We start from the raw sequence: 21578 nt of genomic DNA, 5'->3' as shown, positions 1-21578 counted from the left end.
TTGAGAGTTTTTGACAGCTCCATTCTAAATCCCTGATAAAAGCAGCAGCAGTAATGGCTGCACAGCACAAATGTTGTCCACAGAAGAAGAAGATGTGCTCTTATCATCATCTACAAGGTAATCTGTTAAATGATGAGTTCTCCATTCAGTGTGGAAGCACAAGAGTGGTTAATCAATGTTCCAAATCGCAGCCCATTTCTGGGTGACTGAGATCTCTCTGAGTGCTGCTAGATTTCTCCTTCCCCTCCTCTTGGTTTTGTTCCCAGCTGCTTGCAGCACAATTTAAGGATAGATGGAGGAAGCACCTTCTCCAGCAATCTAGCCATGTATCTAGACCAAACTCAAGTGCTGGATGTAGAAAGTGCATGAATGTGGCCAGCAGGTGGAGGGAGGGGATTCTGCCTTCCTCCTCTGCTCTTCTGAGACCCCACTTGCAGTGCCGGGGCCAGCTCTGGAGTCCTCAGCAAAGCAGAAACAGGGACCTGTTGGAGCAATGCCAGAGGAGGCTACAGCAATGCTGGGAGGGCTGGAAGCCCTCTGCTGTGAAGCCAACCTGAGAGAGCTGGGCTTGTTCAGCCTGGAGAAGAGAAGGCTCCAGGGAGAACTTCTTTTCCAACCAAAACAATTCTGTGATTCTATGAAATGAGGTAGAAGTTCTGACATCAATCACCAGGCCTGACCACTGGAAATGTTCACTGGAAATGCAGCCTGAGAGCAGTTTCCCTGGATGTTATTTAAACATGGTATTCCTCTTGTTAACTTAGTTGTTATGTTGCAGGATCCTGGCCACAGGTACTTACCACTGGCTTATTTTACTATCATCTGGTTTTCCTAGAATCTCAGCATGGTAGGGGTTGGAAGGGCCTTCTGGATCACCTAGTCCAACCCCCCTGCTTAAAGCAGGGGTCACCCACAGCAGGTTGTCCAGGGTTGCAATGTCCAGGCAGGTTGTGAGTATCTCCAGGGAATGAGATTTTAACTTGAGACATTTAACTCAGAACTTAACATTTAACTTATGATCCCTTTGACTCTGGTTGAGCCAATGAAAATATATCTGTAGATACCCATGAGGGTTCATTGCCTTTATTCTGACAGCATGGAGCTGTTTCCCAAGATACTGGAATGGGAGAAGGTTTGATGAGCTGCCTGACACCCACATTTAGAATTCAGATTAGCTCCTGGATGTGGAGTTTTATGGCCAAGTTGATTTCAGCAATGCAAACTGAGAGGGGAGGGGGAAAAATTAGCATCAACATCATTATTTTGTCTTCCCTAAAGGTATCAAAAGAAGAAATAAGACAATATGAAACAAAATAATGGGAACTCTGAGGAAGTATCCTATAAAATCTAGCATTATTCTACAGAGCTTACTTTAAAATCTGTGAAATTAAGCAGGAAATGAGATCCTTCTTAGTTATCTTAGAAAGGATTTTGTATAAAGGGGTTTAGTAAAAAAAAATCAACCCCAAACCACTAAATTCTAATATATGTATATCTAAAAAACAGAGAGTAAAAGAGAATTTATAAGAGCTAAATGGGTGACTGCTGTAAAGCCTGATTCATTGATTCAGAGAATGGGTTGGATAGGAAGGGACCTTAAAGACCATCCAGTTCCAATCCCCCTGCCATGGAAAGAGACACATCCCACCAGCCCAGGTTGCTCAAGGCCTCATCCAACCTGGCCTTCAACACCTGCAGGGGAGGAAAATCCATGACCTGCTCCAACAAGGCAACCCTCTGCCAGTGTTTCACACACTCACTGTAAAGAATTTCTTCTTAGTCTCCAGTCTAAACGGCTGTAAGCCATTGCCTCTCATGCTGTCACTACAAGCCCTTGCAAAGAGACCCTTTGAGGGAGGCCTGAAGCCTTCTTTTCTCCAGGTTGGGCAGCCCCAGCTGATGCTAAGGCTTGGTGTTTTGAACATACACTACACGAATATCACTGCATTCTCTCGCTACAACACTGAAAATCTCCTCACCAGGCTCCTCCTGAACCCTGGTAATCAAACATTCAGACCTTCAGGATTCAGACAGCTTCAAAAAGTTTTCTGGGCTCCAACAGGTGCTAATACATTCCTGAGAATCAGGTTACCTACTTCACATGCTCTAAAACGTCACCCTTCATATTTTCCATTGCACCTTTAATCAGCAGCTCAGAAACTCATCTGCAGAGCATAATGAAATGAGCTCCACAGCCGCCCAGGACTCACTGCACCATTCTGCAATTTTCTGTCTATTTAAGACCTGATTCGAAACCCATTACAATCAATTAAAGATTGTGACTATTCCCATTATGCTTTGGAACAGCTCCATGCAGAATACAACCTGCTGAAGCCAAGGTTAGCTTTCAATAAACACTTTTATGCAGAAAATGGAGGAAGGAAGAGGTGGTTCTGAGATGACATCTCCTGGAGCATGCTTTTCTCCTGGCATATCTGGAGCATGCTTTCTCCTGGCATATGCTTGGCTATTCCAACCATTCAAAAAGTAGCCCATTATGAATGTTGGGCTGCACTGTCATCAATCAGCTTGTTCCCATCTGCAAAGCATTCACAAAAATAAAGCTGATAATAGCAAAGCTACTCAAGGAAATAGTCTCTCATACTGCAAAGTTATTCACACCAGAGCCTTCATTTTTGAAGTTATTTTTGTGTGCCCCCTTTTAAACATCCATTTAAATTAAACAACTCTTGTACTACAGTGACTGAAGAATACCAACACCACGTCCAAATGCAGCCAAATGGATCAAAAATGGCATAGAAAGAAGAGATGGTTAATTGCTGCCGTTGCTAGGGGTGGGGGGAGAACAAATCCTGCTGAGATAGAGCCAGTATTAATGTAACCCATTTAATGAAGAAGGCTGGGAAAAGAGTTTCTTCACATTTTCTTCCACTCTCCCATTCCTTTCACCACTCTAGATTTACTACCAAGGCATGATGTGGCCCTGAAATTCATGAAACAAAAGGTAGCGATTTCACACTTGGCTAATACTATTTGGAGTCAGAGTTTCCACACAGGCATTCTTTTATCGCTGTCATTTCAAGCTTTGTTACATTCCTATAGAGATTGAAATGGGCTCTAGAATAAGAAAGTTTAAAGACTACTTGCTCCCAGTATAGAAAAGAGAGATGGGCCCATTTTTCTTCCCAGTCAGTGTCAGTAACTGTGAGGAGCTACTTGGGGAGACAGGTATCATAGTATCATAGTATCATAGTATCAGTCAGGGTTGGAAGGGACTACAAGGATCATCTAGTTCCAACCCCCCTGCCATGGGCAGGGACACCCCACACTAGATCAGCCTGGCCAGAGCCTCATCCAGCCTGGGCTTAAACACCTCCAGGCATGGGGCCTCAACCACCTCCCTGGACAACCCATTTCAGGGTTTCACCACTCTCATGGGGAAGAACCTCCTCCTCACATCCAGTCTGAATCTCCCCACCTCCAGCTTCATTCCATTCCCCCTAGTCCTATCACTACCTGAGATCCTGAGAAGTCCCTCCCCAGCCTTCCTGTAGGCCCCCTTCAGATACTGGAAGGCCACAATTAGGTCACCTCCGAGCCTTCTTTTCTCCAGACTGAACAGCCCCAACTCTTTCAGTCTGTCCTCATAGGAGAGGTGCTCCAGCTCTCTGTTCATCCTCGTGGCAGCACCCATGCACAGCACCTGGAGCCGTGGTAACAGACACAAAACCTTAGCAGTTGTCAAAAGAAAAGACAGCTCTATTGATAGGCAGCATTTAGTGGCCAAAAAGGAGGATTTGTGTGTCAAAAGGCCTAGTTTTCCCAGCTGTATCATTTGATCTAATAAAATCTGCTCACCATACTGACAAAATCACCTCTTCTCCATCCCAGCCCACCAGAACGCTGCTGCTGCTGCATCTGCTTCCTTGTGTTATATATGCAGCACTTTCTAAAATGCTTTAAATTCTCTCAGTTTAATCTTCCTGGAGAGAGTTTTTTTCTCTTTCCTTTTTTTTTTTTTTAAAGACTGAAAAAAAGCCATAAAGAACCAGAGGGCATTTCAGAACTCTGTGCTCCATTATCTCCACCATCTCCATAAGCCTGACCTGGCTTCCAACACAGATTAGACATAATAGCTGCTGTTCCCCAGTGGAACTGGCCCAGTGTCTATCTCTCCAGTTCAATGTTATTTTGTGCTGGCAGATTAAAGATAATGAGTGCAGACAGAACGGCTTTCGCTGCAACAGGAGCTAACATTAGTGGCTTTGGAGGTGGTTTTCCCCTCCTGAGCCACCTGCCATCTGTCTGATCCACAAAATAAAAACAACTCCTTTTCTGTTAGTGTCGCTTAGCATTAAACAGGCGTCGCTGCCTGGGCTCTGGTTGTCATCCATCGCTGCTTGGAGACCCAAAAGGGAGCTTGAAGGGCAAGAAGAACCAAAGTGGTTCTTGAGAAACTTGCAGGACGAGGAGAGACTATGGCACACTCTTGCTGGGATGGTCTAGTGCCTTCTACTGTGTCCTTCACAGGAGGGGTGGCTTGGACAAGAGATGGGTGTATCTGCATATATTCTCAGGCAGAATAAATTTGGGTCTTTCCAATGGCTTCCATGAAATTAGGTCCATTTTGATAGAGAAATCATCTACTTTGGACTTCAAACCTTTCTCTCCCTTTTCCTCCACCCTAGCTACCAGAGTGTGGAGAGAAAGCCTGCACAGGAGATGTCTTTTTAAATACAGAACATTAGAAATTATTTTTTGGGGGGCCTGTTTGTGTTTTGGGGTAATTTTTTATTTAACTGAAAGGCTAAGAAACACACAAGATGCAAAGGAAGAACCTGCTCTGTTCCAACCTCAGTTCATTACTAGACAGGATCCATAGGGTCAGGTAGCCATATCAATGTAGAACAGAACAGAACAGAACAGAACAGAACAGAACAGAACAGAACAGAATAGAATAGAATAGAATAGAATAGAATAGAATAGAATAGAATAGAATAGAATAGAATAGAATAGAATAGAATAGAATAGAATAGAATAGAACAGAACAGAATAGAATAGAATAGAATAGAATAGAATAGAATAGAACAGAACAGAACAGAACAGAACAGAACAGAACAGAACAGAACAACCAAGGTTGGAAAAGACCTTTGAGATCATTGAGTCCAACCTATCACCCAACACCATCTAATCAACTAAACCATGGCACCAAGTGCCTCGTCCAGTCTCTTCCTAACAGTGATGGTGACTCCACCACCTCCCTGGGCAGCACATTCCAATGGGCAATCTCTCTTTCTGTGAAGAACTTCTTGCTAACATCCAGCTTAAACCTCCCCTGGCACAGCTTGAGACTGTGCCCTCTCCTTCTGGTAGAAAAGATGTTCAGTAGAAAAGATGGTCTCTCCTGGGTCAGGGTAATGTTGACTTTCAGCACCTGAAGGTGCAGAAGTATCAGTCAGATTTTTTTCCCCCACCTTTTCTGGCTACTTTTCAGTGCTGTTCAGAAGGTGCAAAGTGATCATGCTTTTGAAACCAGGGAGAGGTCTTAAATGGCACCTTCAGTGACAACATCTCCTGCCCCAGAACAAAGGAAAACGGAGGATGGAGAAAGGAGAGAAGTAAAGTCTCAAGGGCTTGGACATCCCTGCCTGAACTTGCAGCTAGTCTATCTTCATCTGTAAAGCACTTTACCTCCATCATGGTGGGAATGGGGCAGTAGGTTGTATCTTTATAGTAAGGGTGGTGAGACACTGGAACAAGGAGGAACAGGTTTTCCAGGGAGGATGTGGATGCTCCCTTCATGAAGGTGTTCAAGGCCAGGTTGGATGAGGCCTTGAGCAACCTGGGCTGGTGGGGAGGTGTCCCTGCCCATGGCAGGAAGGTTGGAACTGGATGATCTTTAAGGTCCCTTCCAACCCAACCCATTCTATGAATCTATGAATCTGATAATCCTGAAGTTCACCAACTACCAACTCCAAACCCAAGCATATTTGTGATACAAGAGAAAACATTAGCCATAGAATGGCAGAAAAAGCCCTCAGCCTGCATGGGCTCCTGCAGTTCCTCAGGGATCTGTCAAGGTTGAGCCCAAGGGAAGCTGGCATTGCTTCTTCTTCTGGCTTGCTCTTTGAGCCTTCCAGTGAAAATCCTGCACGCTCTGCCTCTCTACTCACCTTCCCCTCTTGGACCATGACTACTTTTAATTAAACCAGCCTCATTTCCCCTTCCTCCTGCACAGCAAGCAAATCCCTCACATCTCCTAGCTCCGCCTTCCGCTTTGGGAAAGTGCTGTGCCAGGAGAACTGGAATGAAAGAGGGAGAGAAGAGCAGCATGGCAGCTGAGGGTTATTCTTCCCAATTGTCTGGCTGCATTGACGAGAATCCCCTCCTTCCATCTGCAGCCCACACGCTGGTGCAGCCACCCCCTTTTCTAGTTCCAAGGAATGCTGCATTCATTATAGAGGAAATTAACACCTCAAAGCAAACTATAATTAGGAATTCTTCACTTCAGTTTATGCTTTTTCAATTAGGCCCTTCTATAATTTTAATCACGGGAGCATTAACATGTTTCCGGAATTTATATACCTGTGGTATAATTAAATCCTGAAATGCCTTAGTCTGCAGCAGCAGCAGAGCAGAGCTCACTCATCTTGCCTTTTTGTCGTGGCTTTGTGCTGTTGCAGACGTGTGGAGGGACATCTGCGAGAGCAAACGTCGCCTGCCACGGAAGAGAGCCCCTCTCGCTCTCTGTGAACTCCTCGTCCTCACTCCTGGTAGGGGAACTGCTGGCTGGAGAAAGCTTGTGTGCTGCTTCTGAGGGGTGGACATTTGCCAGGGACTTGTGCCCAGGCTCATCTCATCTCATTTTAAGCACCTTAAGGAGCTGCTTCAATTAGGTCAAGCATCCTCTGTGGTCTGTGAAAAAGAGCCAAGATCCTTCCTGGGGGCTGCTCTGACCCTGAGTAGGGCATCTCACTGAAGGGGCTTATCCAATAGCTCTCAGAGGCAAAAGGAGGCTTGGCAGGATGCCTCTAGAAATTCAGAGTTCCTAATTTTTGAGGTCTTCTACATGGTTTCCTGTCATCCTTTCATTCCATGATAACAAGGAAGGGGCATATTGGCTTTGGTTGCTGTGAAGGAAAAAAAAATATCTTGGAAAAAGAAAGCTTCCAACTGGCAACCCTGGGTATTTTCCCTCTTGCCTCATCTCACTGGTTGACAGCTTGATGTGAGAAAATGGCCATCAATTTGTGATTCTTGGCTTAGAGTTCAGACTTCATTAACCTTTTGATTGCTGGAATTTAATCTGACAGTTTATGTGGCCAGGATAAAAGATTTAAGCAAAAGCATTCACTCCCACACTCTCAGCATCCTCAGGCCTCGATAAACACTAAAAAAGTGTTAGCAGAAGCTTTGCTGTAGAGCTAAGAAAATGGTGCTTGACACAAAAGAATGTGCTCTATGTGTAATTTGATTGTTAAAATACTATCATTAAAGGATGTGGAAATTTGATGGCTTTCCACTCCCCTTTCTGCCAAAGACATCTGCAGAGTGGTTAGGAAGCCACAGCAGCTCATCCAGGCTCACAGCAAATGGCTGAGAAATGGGCAAGGGCAGTTTTGTGTCCTTTTAAAGGACAGGACTCTCAGGTGAAAAGGATGCTGCTCCAGTGAGGAAATGCATTTCCTCTACCAGATGAGACAACTGACCCAAAATGCCCCTTACCCTCACTGCAGGTGGGATTGAAAAAAAGCCTTGAAACAACCATTCAACAATTATCCCATGCTACACAAAACACTAAGGAGTCCTTCCTGACACTTAATGCTTGTCACCTTGCATTCTGATGGGGCTGGAGAAGAGAAGGCTCTGGGCAGACCTCAGAGCAGCATTTCAGTATCTGAAGGGGACCTACAGGAAGGCTGGGCAGGGACTGTTTAGAAGGGTCTGTGGGGATAGGATGAGGGGCAATGGTTTGAAACTGGAGCAAGGTAGATTTAAGTTGGACATCAGGAGGAAGTTCTTCACAAGGACAACTTGGAAGAACAATGGTATAGTACTGGAACAGGCTGCCTAGGGATGTGTTTGAGGCTTTGTCCCTGAAGACATTCAAGATCAGACTCAATGTGGCCCTGGGCAGCCTGAACTAGTTGGAGATGTCCCTGCTGACTGTAGAAGGGGACAAGATGACCTCTGAGGGTCCTTTCCAACCCAATGCAAGCTGAGTGCATGCAAATGATACTATTCTGATGATGCTGTTCTTCAGCAGAGTCAGGGTGCCTGAAGACTGTCCTGTACCTGTGTGCTGCCAGCCACACCAAAGAACATCACAGATGATCTACTGATACATCTCAGAGATCTGCAGAAGGAGAGAGATTAAATCCATCTTTTTTTCCAACAAAATAAAAGCTCTCTATTGGCTGAACCTCTGAAAAATAGTAACAGACTCTCCTCTAATGTCCTTCTGCAGTGTCCTACAGCTCTGGTATGCAGGGCAAGGTATCAACAAGGCAATCACACCTAAGGGAAGCATTTATTTCAACTCTGAAATCTTCACAACTAATGCATGCCCTGGAAATTTGATTTGCTCCATAACAGTTGTATAGGTAGATTGATAGAGCCAACCACATGTTAATAAACCAGATGGACTTTTAAATACCCAACACCAAAAAAAAGCCAGCCCAGTGGACATGTCATACAGATAAAATCCTTCCCAGTGGTACTTCCAAGCAGTGAATGGGATATAAATTCTCAAATAGAGGTCTAAAGATGTCATATGTGAATAATCTATGACGGACTGACTCAGCCCTCCTGACAATAAGAGATTCAAAGGCAGAATTATCCTCAAAATCACATTGGAGATTTGCAGGAAAGAGTTGAGGAGCAAAGACTGAGAACACTTGCATTCTTCTTTCCTCTTCTGAATCTATTATGGATGAATGTCAGTCTTCAGCAAATCAATCACAGCACCATTCAGGGCTTTTAGATTGATATAAGAACACCTAGAAGTTATTTTTAAAGGGCAATGTGGAGTCAAGCTCTTCAGGTTATAGCACAGAAAATACAGGCAAGAAAGAAATGCCTGTGCCACAGGGCAGACTATTTCTGCTGAGTCTTCAGCTTTCTTTTGGCAATAGGAGGAAACAGATCAAAGAATATCTAAGTGTATATTATTTCTGTGAGGTCATAAGAAAGCATCTTCATTGTTGTCTACAGATTGTTAACGGTTTTGAGTTCATGATCATTAGTTTTATAAACAACCTCATCCAGATGATTTGTCACAAGCACAGGGGAACTTCAGAACTATCTTAATGTGACTTTGAATTTGGTGTACCTGCAGGTAGGGCAGGGTAGGGTAGGGTAGGGTAGGGTAGGGTAGGGTAGGGTAGAGTAGAGTAGAGTAGAGTAGAGTAGAGTAGAGTAGAGTAGAGTAGAGTAGAGTAGAGTAGAGTAGAGTAGAGTAGAGTAGAGTAGAGTAGAGTAGAGTAGAGTAGAGTAGAGTAGAGTAGAGTAGAGTAGAGTAAAATAGAACAGAATAGAACAGAACAGACCAGAACAAAACAGAATAAAACAGACCAGACCAGAATAAAACAGAACAGACCAGAACAGAGCAGATCAGAACAGATCAGACCAGGTTTGGAAGAGACCTTCAAGAACATTGCTTCCAACCTGGTCTGGTCCAGGGAAGTGGTGGAGTCACCATCATTGGAGGTGCTCAGGAGGAGACTTGATAGGATGCTTGGTTGCATGGTTTAGTTGCTTAGGTGGTGTTGGATGATACCTCTAATGATGGTGACTCCACCACCTCCCTGGACAGCCCATTCCAATGGGCAATCACTCTCCCTGTGTAGAACTTCTTCCTAACCTCCAGACTAAACCTCCCCTGGCAGTTCAGATGACAATGGAAGCAAAGGGAAGAGGCTGGCAAAAATCTAGGGTTGAAATAACTGGATTTGTTGAGGCTAGGCTATGGAGAGTTTAGATGGTCATACAGAGAAAGTTAGTCACACATTCCCACACATTCATACACAACACTGCTGTTGTTAATACAAAGATAAAATTCCCCCCAGTAACTCCACCTCCTTATTCCCCTTCTGTCCATTCTGGGTTTTATGCCCACATCTGCAAGTCCCTGAAATGGGCTCACAATAGCAAATAATCTTATCACTTAGATGTGGCATGTAAATCTTGCACTCTGCAGATGGGTCTGTAAAAGGCTGCCATGCAATTAAAGACACCAGAGTGAACATTTAGGAAAGAAAGGGTTTTTTTCCTCTTCAGACCAGATGCATTTGCTGGAGAAGACATTAGTCACTGGATGCAGTCAAAGGATAGTAAACTGACTTCGAGAAAAATCACAAGACTTTTTCAATAACATGACAAAATAGCAACACTTCTGAGGCAGCAGGTGGTAAAACAAGATACAGGAATGTTCCCCCATATAAAGGAATAAACCAAAACGGAGCTGTGTGATTTTACTGCTCCTTTCCAGCAGAAAAAAACATCCCTAAAGGACTCAGAAAATGGGCTCCTAAATTTGCTCATATGGAGTACCAGAGATTGAAAAGGAAACTTGAAAATATATTACAGGGAAAAAGTAGAAGAGGATTGGTGCTAAGGCTTGAAGAACAGATTTTTTTTTGCTTCAGAGCATTGATGCCATTTGGGGCAAGCTGTGACAGAGGGTTGACCACCAACTGGTGCAGGATGTGTCGCTAAATCAGATCCTTGTCTCTACTGGAGACATTCGTGTGATAGTTGCAAAAGATTCTTGCCCACCATGGAAGAGAGGGCAGGAGGTGGAGGCCTGAAGCCTCCTCCCCTTTGCAAGGCCATGCTGGTTTCACAGCATCCCAGCACATGGCTGCACACACTGCTGGACTCCATAGACAGGTGAAGGGTAATGACCTGGTGCAATGTAATCAGTAACCCTTCCTGGAGGTTAGCAGTGAGAGGCAGCAGATTGAGGTGTTGCTGAAGGCAGAACCACCAGCAGCACTCATCTCTTAGCTAGCATCTGCATTACCAGAGGAGAGGGAGAAGAAGGGAGAGGAGAGAGGGAGAGGAGAGAGGGAGAGGAGAGAGGGAGAGGAGAGAGGGAGAGGAGAGAGGGAGAGGAGAGAGGGAGAGGAGAGAGGGAGAGAGAGAGGGAGAGAGAGAGGGAGAGGGAGAGAGAGAGGGAGAGAGAGAGGGAGAGGGAGAGAGAGAGGGAGAGGGAGAGAGAGAGGGAGAGGGAGAGAGAGAGGGAGAGGAGAGAGGGAGAGGAGAGAGGAGAGAGGGAGAGCAAGAGCGAGAAGCCTACCTGACAGGCGCTCCCCGGGACTGGGCTGGCTTCAGCATCACGGTGATGGTAGTGTCGGTCTCATTCAGCGGGGAGTCTGTGTCATACTCTGGCATGGATGGTGCTGCAGCAGAACAAAGAGCAACACCTCAGTTCTACACCACCTACAGCCTCTGGTAGTGATGGCAACCCAATATTAACATTTCTTGGAGACCATTTAACATTTCCCAAATGAAATATCAGAATACTTCCCAGCATTATGACCCAAACTGTCAAAGCTACTTAAATATTTGCACGCTCTTCTCCTCTTAAAATGAAGCAGGAATTGGACACCTAATACATCAAGCTGGCTTTGGAAGTTCTGTCTTCAATCTGTAAGACTTAGCAGTCCTTTGAGATGGGATCATTCCCTCCATTTGAAAGGGAAGAAAGAAAAATGCACAGATGTTAAAATATAGCACATGGGATGAATGAATCAGTGGCAGAGCTAAGACAAGCACCCAGGAAACGTGGCTCCTGCTCACTCTCCTGGTGACTGGATTAGACCTCCTGCATTTGGGAGAGAGTTTTTAATGCACAGACTTGTGATGTGTCTCCTTGATTAGCTGGAGGGTGTGTAACAGAATCATGGAATCATTTCAGTTGGAAAAGTCCTTTAGGATTATCAAGTCCAGCCTTTCTCTAACTCTGCCAAGTCTGACACTAAAATATGTCTCTTAGCACCACATCTATGAAGCACGAAGAGAGGAGCAAGAATGAGCCAGGTTCTTTTAACACTCAAACCCACAGCATTTTACCCCAGGGCTTTAGAGCTGTTGAATTCCCTGGCAGCAACACACATGCTCATGCATACCCAGCCAGTATCCCCCATCACTCTGCTGACACATTCCCCAGAGCAATATGGGAACAACTGAGTATTTACACTTGCCCAAAATCTAATCTCTGCTTAGAATTATAGAATGCTAAAGATTGGAGGAGACCTCCAGAGACCATCAAGTCCAACTCCCCTGCAAAGCCGGACCACTTAGGGCAGGTCACACAGGAACACATCCAGGTGGGGTTTGGAGATTTCTAGAGGAGACCCCACAACCTTTCTGGGCAGCCTGCTCCAGGGGTCCAGGACCCTTCCAGTAAAAAGTTTTTTCTCATGTTGAGGTGGAATTTTCTGCAACTGAGTTTACGTCCATTGCCCCTTGTCCTGTCACTGGCTATCACTGAAAAGAGGCTTGGCTCCATCCTCCTGACAGCCACCCTTCAGATACTTGTAGATGTTGATAAGGTCCCTCTCAGCTTTCTCTTCCCCAAACTAAACAGCCCTAGGTCTTCAGTCTTTCCTCATAAGAGAGATGCTCCAGTCCTTTAATCACCCTTGTAGCTATCTGCTAAACTCTTCTCCAGTAGTTTCCTGTCCCCTCTTGAACTGGAGAGCCCAGAACTGGACACAACATTCTGCTCTGTTGTCTTTTCATAGCTCATTTCATGAGGCTTCCTCAGGAAATACATTTCACTTATTATATAACTTTCCCCTGATCCCTGTTTGGGACACTGTTGTGTTTTTTTACTCTGGAAGAACTGAAGAGATCATGAGACCATGGCAGTATCAAATTCACTCCAAGGATGCAAGTTTTGTTGAAGTATCTTTAAAGGATAAAGCAAACAGAATTTTTCACACAAAAGAGTTCATCTGCAACTCGCAAGGGCAAGCTGCATAGCAGGGGTCTCATATTTAATCCTCTCGCAGCCATTTCCACTGTAATCCTGTTTACAATCAGGGATTTTTATCTGAATGCCTGAAAAGCGTCAAGAATGGTGGCTGCTATCATCAGCTCAGCTACTGACATTCCTGCCAATAAGCTGGCAGGGAGTTTAGAGTGAATGACAGCTCCTTAGGGAGGATTGCTCTGAAAACAGCGCTCTGCGTAGAGGGGAAGCACTGAGACTCATATACAGAAGGTGAGCATCAACAGTAGTGTCTGTACCAGAGATCGCTCCACTTGCTGCAGATGCCACCCCAAGAATTGTTCAGCACCTGCTCTGGCCAGAGAAGATGATGCCACAGTGCAACACAGAGCAACACAGCACTACAGAATGGCTGCTGGAATGGTTTGGACAGCAGAAATTGGCCAGGCTCTGCCTTTGCAGGCTCTATCCTCCTCTGAAGCAACTTCTTCTAGCCTACCTCCAGCACTGCACTGCACTGCTACCACTGAGTTGTTTCTGATATGCTAGATGCACAAGTGTCCTGGTTGGAGTTAGAACAGAACTGATTCTGCTCAGGGATTTGGCTCAGTCTCTGCTCAGTGAGGTTCAGGACAGGTTGGCACAGCCAGGGTCTGCTTCTAGCAGGGAGAAGCTGATGGGTAGAGTTCCTGCCAAGGGCTGGGCTGCAGAAAGGCTTAGACTTGCTCCTGAGCACAAGAAGGGTGCCACATCTTGTGGCCCACCTTGGGGTGCTGTCAGAGGTTGCACCCGTGGGGAGGAGTGGGCAGGACAGGTGACCAAAATTACAACTGCTCAGGAACTCTACAGCAACTGCCTGACAGTGATTTCCAAATGACCTGTGTAGAACTGCTCATGCAATGAGAGAATGAAAGAGACTACCCTAATGCCTGCCTGGAGTCTGTGCTTACCTATAGTGTCCCAGATGTTTGGAAGATGGGGGGGAAAAAGACAATAAACATGCTGAGCATGCATACAGTTAATCATCACACAGGCTGCTGACACAAGGGGAGCATTCACTGCACGCCAAGAAACGCCAAGAAACTGAACCAGGAGCAGCGGCACTGCCACCACCGAGCTGGTTTCTTTCCCTGGTCACAAGTGAGAGGAGTGCATGCTGTGCCTTCCCTCCACAGCAGGGCTGTCAAAACCCCAACAGCCCCAGAGCTGCCACCACAGCTCATGGCTTTACTCCAGATGGTTGAGACACAGCCCTTGGACCAAGTGCCAAGGGCTGAAACCCTGCTGATGGACAGTGGAGGGAGTGGATGTATTTTACTTCCTTAAATTTACATTGCCACTTGCTGCTATTTTTTTATTAACCAGATTTGAAAGAGGGCAATGAAAATGAGCACTGCTGTGCACCCTCTTCCATGGCATCCAGCCACAGCTTCAAGTATTACAAGTGTCCTGAATGTCCCAAATGTTTATTTTGGCTCGAGGAAACAGTTAAGGTCTTCAAAAACCTGACAATTTTAAGCTTCATTGAAGAACTTATTTCAGTGCTATCAATTAAATGTTAAGGTCTATGCATCTCTACCCCATAGCATCTCTACCATTCTTTTATCCATATGTTTTTTTGGGAGAGTTAACCCAATTTTCCCATTTTATTTCATAGTTTCATAGTTTCATTCAGGGTTGGAAGGGACCACAAGGATCATCTAGTTCCAACAACCCTGCCATGGGCAGGGACACCCCACACTAGATCAGGCTGGACAGAGCCTCATCCAGCCTGCTCTTAAACACCTCCAGGGATGGGGCCTTGACCACCTCCCTGGACAACACATTCCAGGGTTTCACCACTCTCATGGGGAAGAACTTCCTCCTCACATCTAGCCTGAATCTCCCCACCTCCAGCTTCATTCCATTCCCCCTAGTCCTATCACTACCTGAGATCCTGAGAAGTCCTTCCCCAGCCTTCCTGTAGGCCCCCTTCAGATACTGGAAGGCCACAATTAGGTCACCTTGGAGCCTTCTCTTCTGCAGACTGAACAGCCCCAACTCCTTCAGTCTGTCCTCATAGGAGAGGTGCTCCAGCCCTCTGATCATCCTTGTGGCCCTTCTCTGGACACCTTCCAGCACCTCCACATCCCTCTTGTAATAGGGGCTCCAGAACTGGACACAGTATTCCAGGTGGGGTCTCACCAGGGCTGAGTAGAGGGGGAGGATCACCTCCCTTGCCCTGCTGGCCACACTTCTGATGCAGCCCAGGATCTGATTGGCTTTCTGGGCTGCAAGTGCACATTGAGAGCTCCTGTTGAGCTTTTTGTCCACCAGCACCCCCAAGTCTCTCTCCTCAGGGCTGCTTTCCAGCCAGTCACTGCCCAGCCTGTATTTGTGCCTGGGATTGCCTCGACCCAGATGCAGGACCCTGCACTTGCTCTTATTGAACTTCATGCCTTCTCTTTGCAGTGCCTCCTGATTTTAGTGCCTTTGCTTGTCTGCCTACATCAAGCCCTCCCTCTGCCCTTACTCCAAAAGCAAACACAAACCCAGCTGTCCTCCTCTATTTTTAGCCTCCTTGCACTATTAATTCAATTACTTCATTGCATCCATTTTGGTCCATTCTGAAAAGAAAAGCCACATTAAGGAAGGAGCTTCCCCAGCTCCCAGCAATTATTACAGGGAGAGTTCATTCGTAGAACGAATGAAGGTTCTCATTTTAAAATGCTCCACAAAGATTTCATGGATGTTTAAGATAGCCACAAATTAACCACTGCATTTGAAACCTGAACACACACACACACACACACACCCTGGATTGTGGCTGATTTAAATATGTGCCCTGTGAAACTCGTAGAGGCACTAAGCTGAACACCTCCCTCTTGTTTTATGCATCAGCTAAAGAACAAAGCCCCACAAAGTTCTTTTTTCCCCCTTCTCCAAAGCAGTACCTGAAATCTTAGTTGCAATCCGTGTTGTGATGGGTGGCCCAAAGCCCTTGACTGTGCTGGCTTTGATGGTGAATGAATAGGTAGTCCCTGGGTATAATCCTACAAAGAGGTGATGTGTTTCATTCCTTAGCTTGAAGACTTTCCCTCTTTGGCTGGACAGGTCAGCACTGGGATCCAGAGACCCAACGGCCTTGTATGTGATCTGCAAATGAAGAAGAAGGAGAGCATGGTGACAAGGGGGCCTCCTACCCCTCGCTTTCTCTGCTCCTCTTTTTAGCCATTCCTTGAGACCAGACACTGCAAGCAGAAGGACAGAGACCATTTCAGGGTCTCGAGGGAGCTGGTCTGTGTTTGGGTGCTGTCAGGCAAACATGACAATCTTTCAAAGGCTTTACTTAGGAAAAAAAAACCTCATTTCTCCTCTCCACTAAAACCTCAGCATGTGCTGGTTTACAACAAAAGACACAAAGAATTGCTTTTTCTGTTGTTCCAAGTCTCAGAACTCTGCAGCCAAAGCAGAGCACACAGCAGGACCCACAGGATTATCACAAGAATTTCTCAGATGATCTCCCACAGCACAGCACATGAAAACTTTGGGTGCAAACGTGGACACATTTCCCATCAAGTATTATTTCCTTCTGGCAAATGGTCTCCTCCAAAGGCCACTGAAAACAATGGGAGCCTTCTGCAGATTACAAAGGCTTTGGAAGTGCTGAAGACAATACACTGAAATGGAGCATTGAAAGGAAATGGTGTGTTGAAATGAAACAAATGCCATCAAGTCTTTAGACAAAAGCTTTTCTCTGAGCCTGTAAGCTGCTGATACCATTTCTCTTCCCCTATTTCTAGTCTTCATTAGCAGGTTTGCAGAGTCATTAAGGTTGGAAAAGACCTCTAGGACCATCCAATTCAACCCAACACCACCATGGCCTCTAAACCATGTCCCAATGTGCTTTTTGAACACCTCTGGGGTTGGTGACTTCACCACTTTCCTGGACAGACTGTTCCAATGTTTGACCACCCTTGGTAAAGAATATTTCCTTATGTTCAACCTAAACCTCCCCTGGCATAATTTGAGGCCATTTCCTCTTGTCCTATTGCTAATTACTCAGGAGTCTGACCCCCACCTCACTCCAGCTCCAGGTAGTTGTAGAGAGTGAGAAGGTCTCCCCTCAGCTTCTTTTTCTCCAGGCTGAACAATCCCAGTTCCCTCAGCTGCTTCTCACCAGCCCTGTTCCCCAGACCCTTCATGAGCTTTGTTGCCCTTCTCTGGACCTGCTCCAGTGCCTCAATGTCTTTTCTTGCACTGAGGGTTCAAAACTGAACCCAGTATTTGAGGTTCAGCTTCACTGGGTGCCTGTGGTACTACACTTGGTTTTTCCTAAGAGAATAAGCCAGCAGGCTACAGAGCTGGGGAGCTGCTCACCAATACACCCTGCTGCCGCTAACACACCTCTAGAGGAACCCGAGCTGAAAGCACACCTTTGAAATTCTGCTCCTGCTCCATTACACTTACCCATGGCAACCCTGTTGATATACAGACACTTGCAAGTAAAACTCATGACTTATTTACCAGCCAATTCCTTGCCTGCCTTCCAAATTCAATCCACAGGCAGCTCAATTTCAGCCGAGCTGTCAGTATAATGTAACGTGCTCCCCTGCTCTCCTAACCTTTCCTGATATTATGGGATCCTCACTTATTTGTAATGAAACACTATGAATAAATCAATGTATGTTAATACATGAAGTCTTCAATTTTTTATGGACTCCATGAGAACCTAATTCCCAGCTTTGCTGAGGGAGCCTTTGAACATTTTTAAGTCGCCTGCTTGACGACAGGAGGAAAGTGTTGTGTTTTGAGGAAAAATACATACCCAATGTTTAGAAGAAAGGGGCTTTAATAATACCAGGACAAAAATAAAACAGACTGAGAGTGCTGCAGCTGACACCAGAGGAGGGTATGAGTGTGTGAATCCTGTAATGTGGACAGAGAAGGATGATTTAGAGAAGCAAGACACCCAGGATGAGGCAGCAGAACAGAAAAGGGCTGAGAATTCCACCCAGGCCAACAGAGCAGTAAGCAGTTAGAGAAGCAGAGCTCACACAGGATGTATAATTGAACAGCTTGCAGGTGATTTCACTGGAAACCTACTAATTTCTCTAGGAGTTACAAACCTGCTTTTAAATTTGTATTGCTTGCCAGAAACCTGAGAAAAAGAAAAGGTCTTACACAATGGTCATTACAACAAAGAAGGAGAAAGGAATTAGATGTGAGGAGGAGAAATCTTTACACTTGCTCCTTGCCCTTAGGTGAGGACCAGGCGGTGCAGCACAGCATAGGACAGTGCTTGGACAGCTATGAGCTCTCCCCAGCCAGCTCTGCCACACTTCTGAGAGCCAGGATCATCTAGCATTTACTGGAGCTGTTGGTATTTCCTCAGTGGAACGTCTGAGACGTGCTGCACTGCATGTGTTTGTGTGCCAGGAGATTTCTCTTACAGACAGGAAAGGTGCTGCAATGAATCACTGAGCAACCCTGGTCTGCTGGAGGATGTCCCTGCCAATGGAAGGGCTGCTGGAACTAGGTGATCTTCAAGGTCCCCTCCAAGCTAAACCATTCTATGAATTGATATGTTGGGTTTCATGGCTAAATGATTCTAGCATCAAATTGCAATAAGGTGAAGACACTAAGCAGCTGCCACTCTTCTCCTTAGCTAGCTCAAGCTAAAAGTTCTGAAGCAAAAGAAATTTCAGGAATCAGACACTGGGGGGAAAAAATCAGGAAGAAACTATGGAAATTTCCATCTCCAGAGTAATTTCTAAATGCAGAGAAACACGTCTGGAGAAGAAATATTGCACTTTCCTTGAATCAGAAGCATGGTGAAGAAAAAAAATAGCAAAACAAAGCCACCTGCTCCTGCAGTTGATGTGCTGAGTATTTATCTCAATTTCTTGTTGCAGTGTCAAACCCCTTCAATACAAAACAAACAAGAGATTCTAATGAAGGGACCCAGACTACTCCATCACTAGAGAGCAGCTGTTCTGAATGATTTTCAGATAATCTGGTTTTAAGACAAGCCATCTCATATGGTGCTTCCCTGGTCTGTAGGGGGGAAAAAAAAGGGAAACAATGATATTAATTTAAACATTTAAAAGTCTAAGCAGAAGACAAAGGAGAAATCACTCAGAAACTTGTTGAAGGATTTCCTTCTGATTGAAAATATGGAAAATATTTGGGTTTACTCTGATGCAGAATACAAGCAAATACCGAGAGGAGGAATTCCTCACAAGACTGAGGCTGCTCTGCTTTTTAACCAGCTCCCAGGTTATCTCCTGCACAGCAGGCAGCTGTCACCAGGTGAGAGCTTTATTTCCCCTGCAAACTGGAATGGCTATCCTGGGTTTGTTTATGCAATGTAGAGCTCACACAACGGCTCTGGGGCAAGTTGACTGTAGAAGCATTAAGGTTGGAAAAGACCTTAAGGTCATCAAGTCTCTCAACCCAATGCTACCACGACCATTAAACCATGTCCCAAAGCACCACATCTATGTATTTTCTGAGCACCTCCAGGGTTGGTGACTTCACCACCTCTCTGGGCAGCCTGTTCCAGTGTCCAGCCACTCCTTCACTCCTTCGGAGGTTCAGGCTGGAGGTCAGGAGGAAGTTTTACACAGCGAGAGTGATTGCCCATTGGAATGGGCTGCCTGGGGAGGTGGTGGAGTCACCATCCCTGGAGGTGTTCAGGAGGAGACTTGACAGGGTTCTTGGTTGCATGGGTTAGTTGATTAGGTGGTGTTGGATGATAGGTTGGATGCGATGATCTTGAACGTCTCTTCCAACCTGGTCTGGTCTGGTCTATTCTATTCTATTCTATTCTATTCTATTCTATTCTATTCTATTCTATTCTATTCTATTCTATTCTATTCTATTCTATTCTATTCTATTCTATTCTTCTATTCAGGAACGAAGTTCTTCCTAACATCCAACCTAAACCTCAGTCTCCTGGACACGAATGATTTACTCAGGAAGTGGCAGACAATTCAGCTCCCTGGGCAGCTATGCAAAATTTGGCCACATGACTCCAAATTGTGGGTAAAACACGAAAGAGGTCAGCAGTAGAAGTTCAACTCTACTGGAAGCTACCAAAAAAAGGCTTTATATATTCATTTCCAAGCGTTCAGTGACATATAATTGCTGTGATAGACTATGGAGAATAAAATAGGAACAGATCAGCATGAGGAACGAGACACTGAGTTCAGTCCTTGTTATTTAAGCAGACATCAACCTACGCCAGTGCACTCTTAGTCCCCATTAACCACCAGCAGCCCCTCTTACTCCATTCTCCCCTCTCTTTCATCCATTCCAAAAGTTCAGCATATTAATTCCTTGAAATCACTGAGCAAAGACTATGTTAACAACCACAAAGATGAAGATGTAATACTGAGAGCACAAGCACAGCTCCTTTCTCCTTCACAGAGCCTAATTTAACACAATTTGCTAGGGAAATGGGAACACTTTGCTCACTGTCATCATCTGCGACTGTAAAACTTCTGTTGCTACACCAGGACTTGGAGAACTTGCAGTGTGAAGGGGAAGACCATAACAGAAGTATTAACTAGTCTGCAGCAAATCTTTCTTCAGAAGTGATACATCATATACATGATGTATTCTATATATATATGTGTGTGTGCATAATGTGTCTATATCTAACACAGAAGACAGACAGACAGACAATCCATGATGCTTCACCAGCCATATCATGAATATGCCTGTTCAGCCTGAGTATCAACCATGGACCAGAGCACAAAACTCTGCAAAGACTTCACAACCTGCTTAAGAAGTTGAATGAACATTCACCCTCCACTTGAGCAGTGACCCTGTGTCCAGTTGCCCAGGTGCTAGCTGAATCAGAGAATCATTCTGGTTGGGAAAGGCATTTCAGAGCATCATCATGAGGACAGGCTGAGGGAGCTGGGTCTCTTTAGCTTGGAGGAGACTGAGGGAGGACCTTATTATTGTTTATAAATGTGTGAACAGCAAGTGTCTGAAGGAGGGAGCCAGGCTCTGCTAAGTGATGTCCAATGATAGGACCAGGGGCAACAGGTGTAAGCTAGATCAGAGGGGGTTTAACATGAACATAAGGAAAAACTTTTTCACTGGGAAGGTGACAAAACACTGCGATCGCGTAGCCCAACCATTAAGCCAGCACTGCCAAGTGACTACTAAACCATGGTCCTCTGCACCACATCTACACAGCTTTGTACATCTAATCCTCCAGGGATGGGCACTCCAGCACTCCCCTGGGAAGCCTGCTCCAGGGCTTGGCAACCCTTTTGGGGAAGAAATGCTTCCTCATGTCCAACCTAAACCTCCTCTGGCACAAGCTGAGGCAGTTTCCTCTTGTCCTATTGTTTGATACCTGGGAGAAGAGTTCAACACTCACCATGGTGGAATCTCCCCACCATGCTTAGCAAATACAGAGAGTAGATCATAGAATCAATAAGGTTGGAAAAGACCTCAGAGATCCTCAAGTCCAACCTGTCACCCAACACCTCATGGCTACTAAACCATGGCACCAAGTGCCACATCCAATCCCCTCTTGAACACCTTCAGGGATGGTGATTCCACCACCTCCCTGGGCAGCACATTCCAACAGCTAATGACTCTCTCTGTGAAGAACTTTCTCCTCACCTCCAGCCTAAACTTCCCCTGGTGCAGCTTGAGA

At 45.5% G+C, this 21578-nt stretch overlaps 1 protein-coding gene across 7 annotated transcripts in view; it reads right to left on the bottom strand.

The window, feature by feature from the left end:
* Window positions 1–21578, bottom strand: part of PTPRT (protein tyrosine phosphatase receptor type T) — a 460558-nt gene that overhangs the window by 108413 nt on the left and 330567 nt on the right. For all 7 annotated transcript variants that reach the window (XM_068150103.1, XM_068150108.1, XM_068150109.1 and 4 more), the window contains exons 10-11: window positions 15853–16054; window positions 11261–11363 (exon numbers count right to left, since the gene is read on the bottom strand). In XM_068150103.1, coding sequence (XP_068006204.1) covers window positions 11261–11363; window positions 15853–16054 — 305 coding nt within the window. The remainder of the gene's footprint in view (window positions 1–11260; window positions 11364–15852; window positions 16055–21578) is intronic.

Source organism: Melanerpes formicivorus, unplaced genomic scaffold (genome assembly GCF_026170545.1).
Source record: "Melanerpes formicivorus ecotype bairdi unplaced genomic scaffold, bMelFor1.0.p_v2 SCAF_19, whole genome shotgun sequence".
NCBI classification, from domain to species: Eukaryota; Metazoa; Chordata; class Aves; order Piciformes; family Picidae; genus Melanerpes; species Melanerpes formicivorus.
Note: the sequence above shows the minus strand (reverse complement) of the source record. Positions and strands in the feature narration are given on the sequence as shown.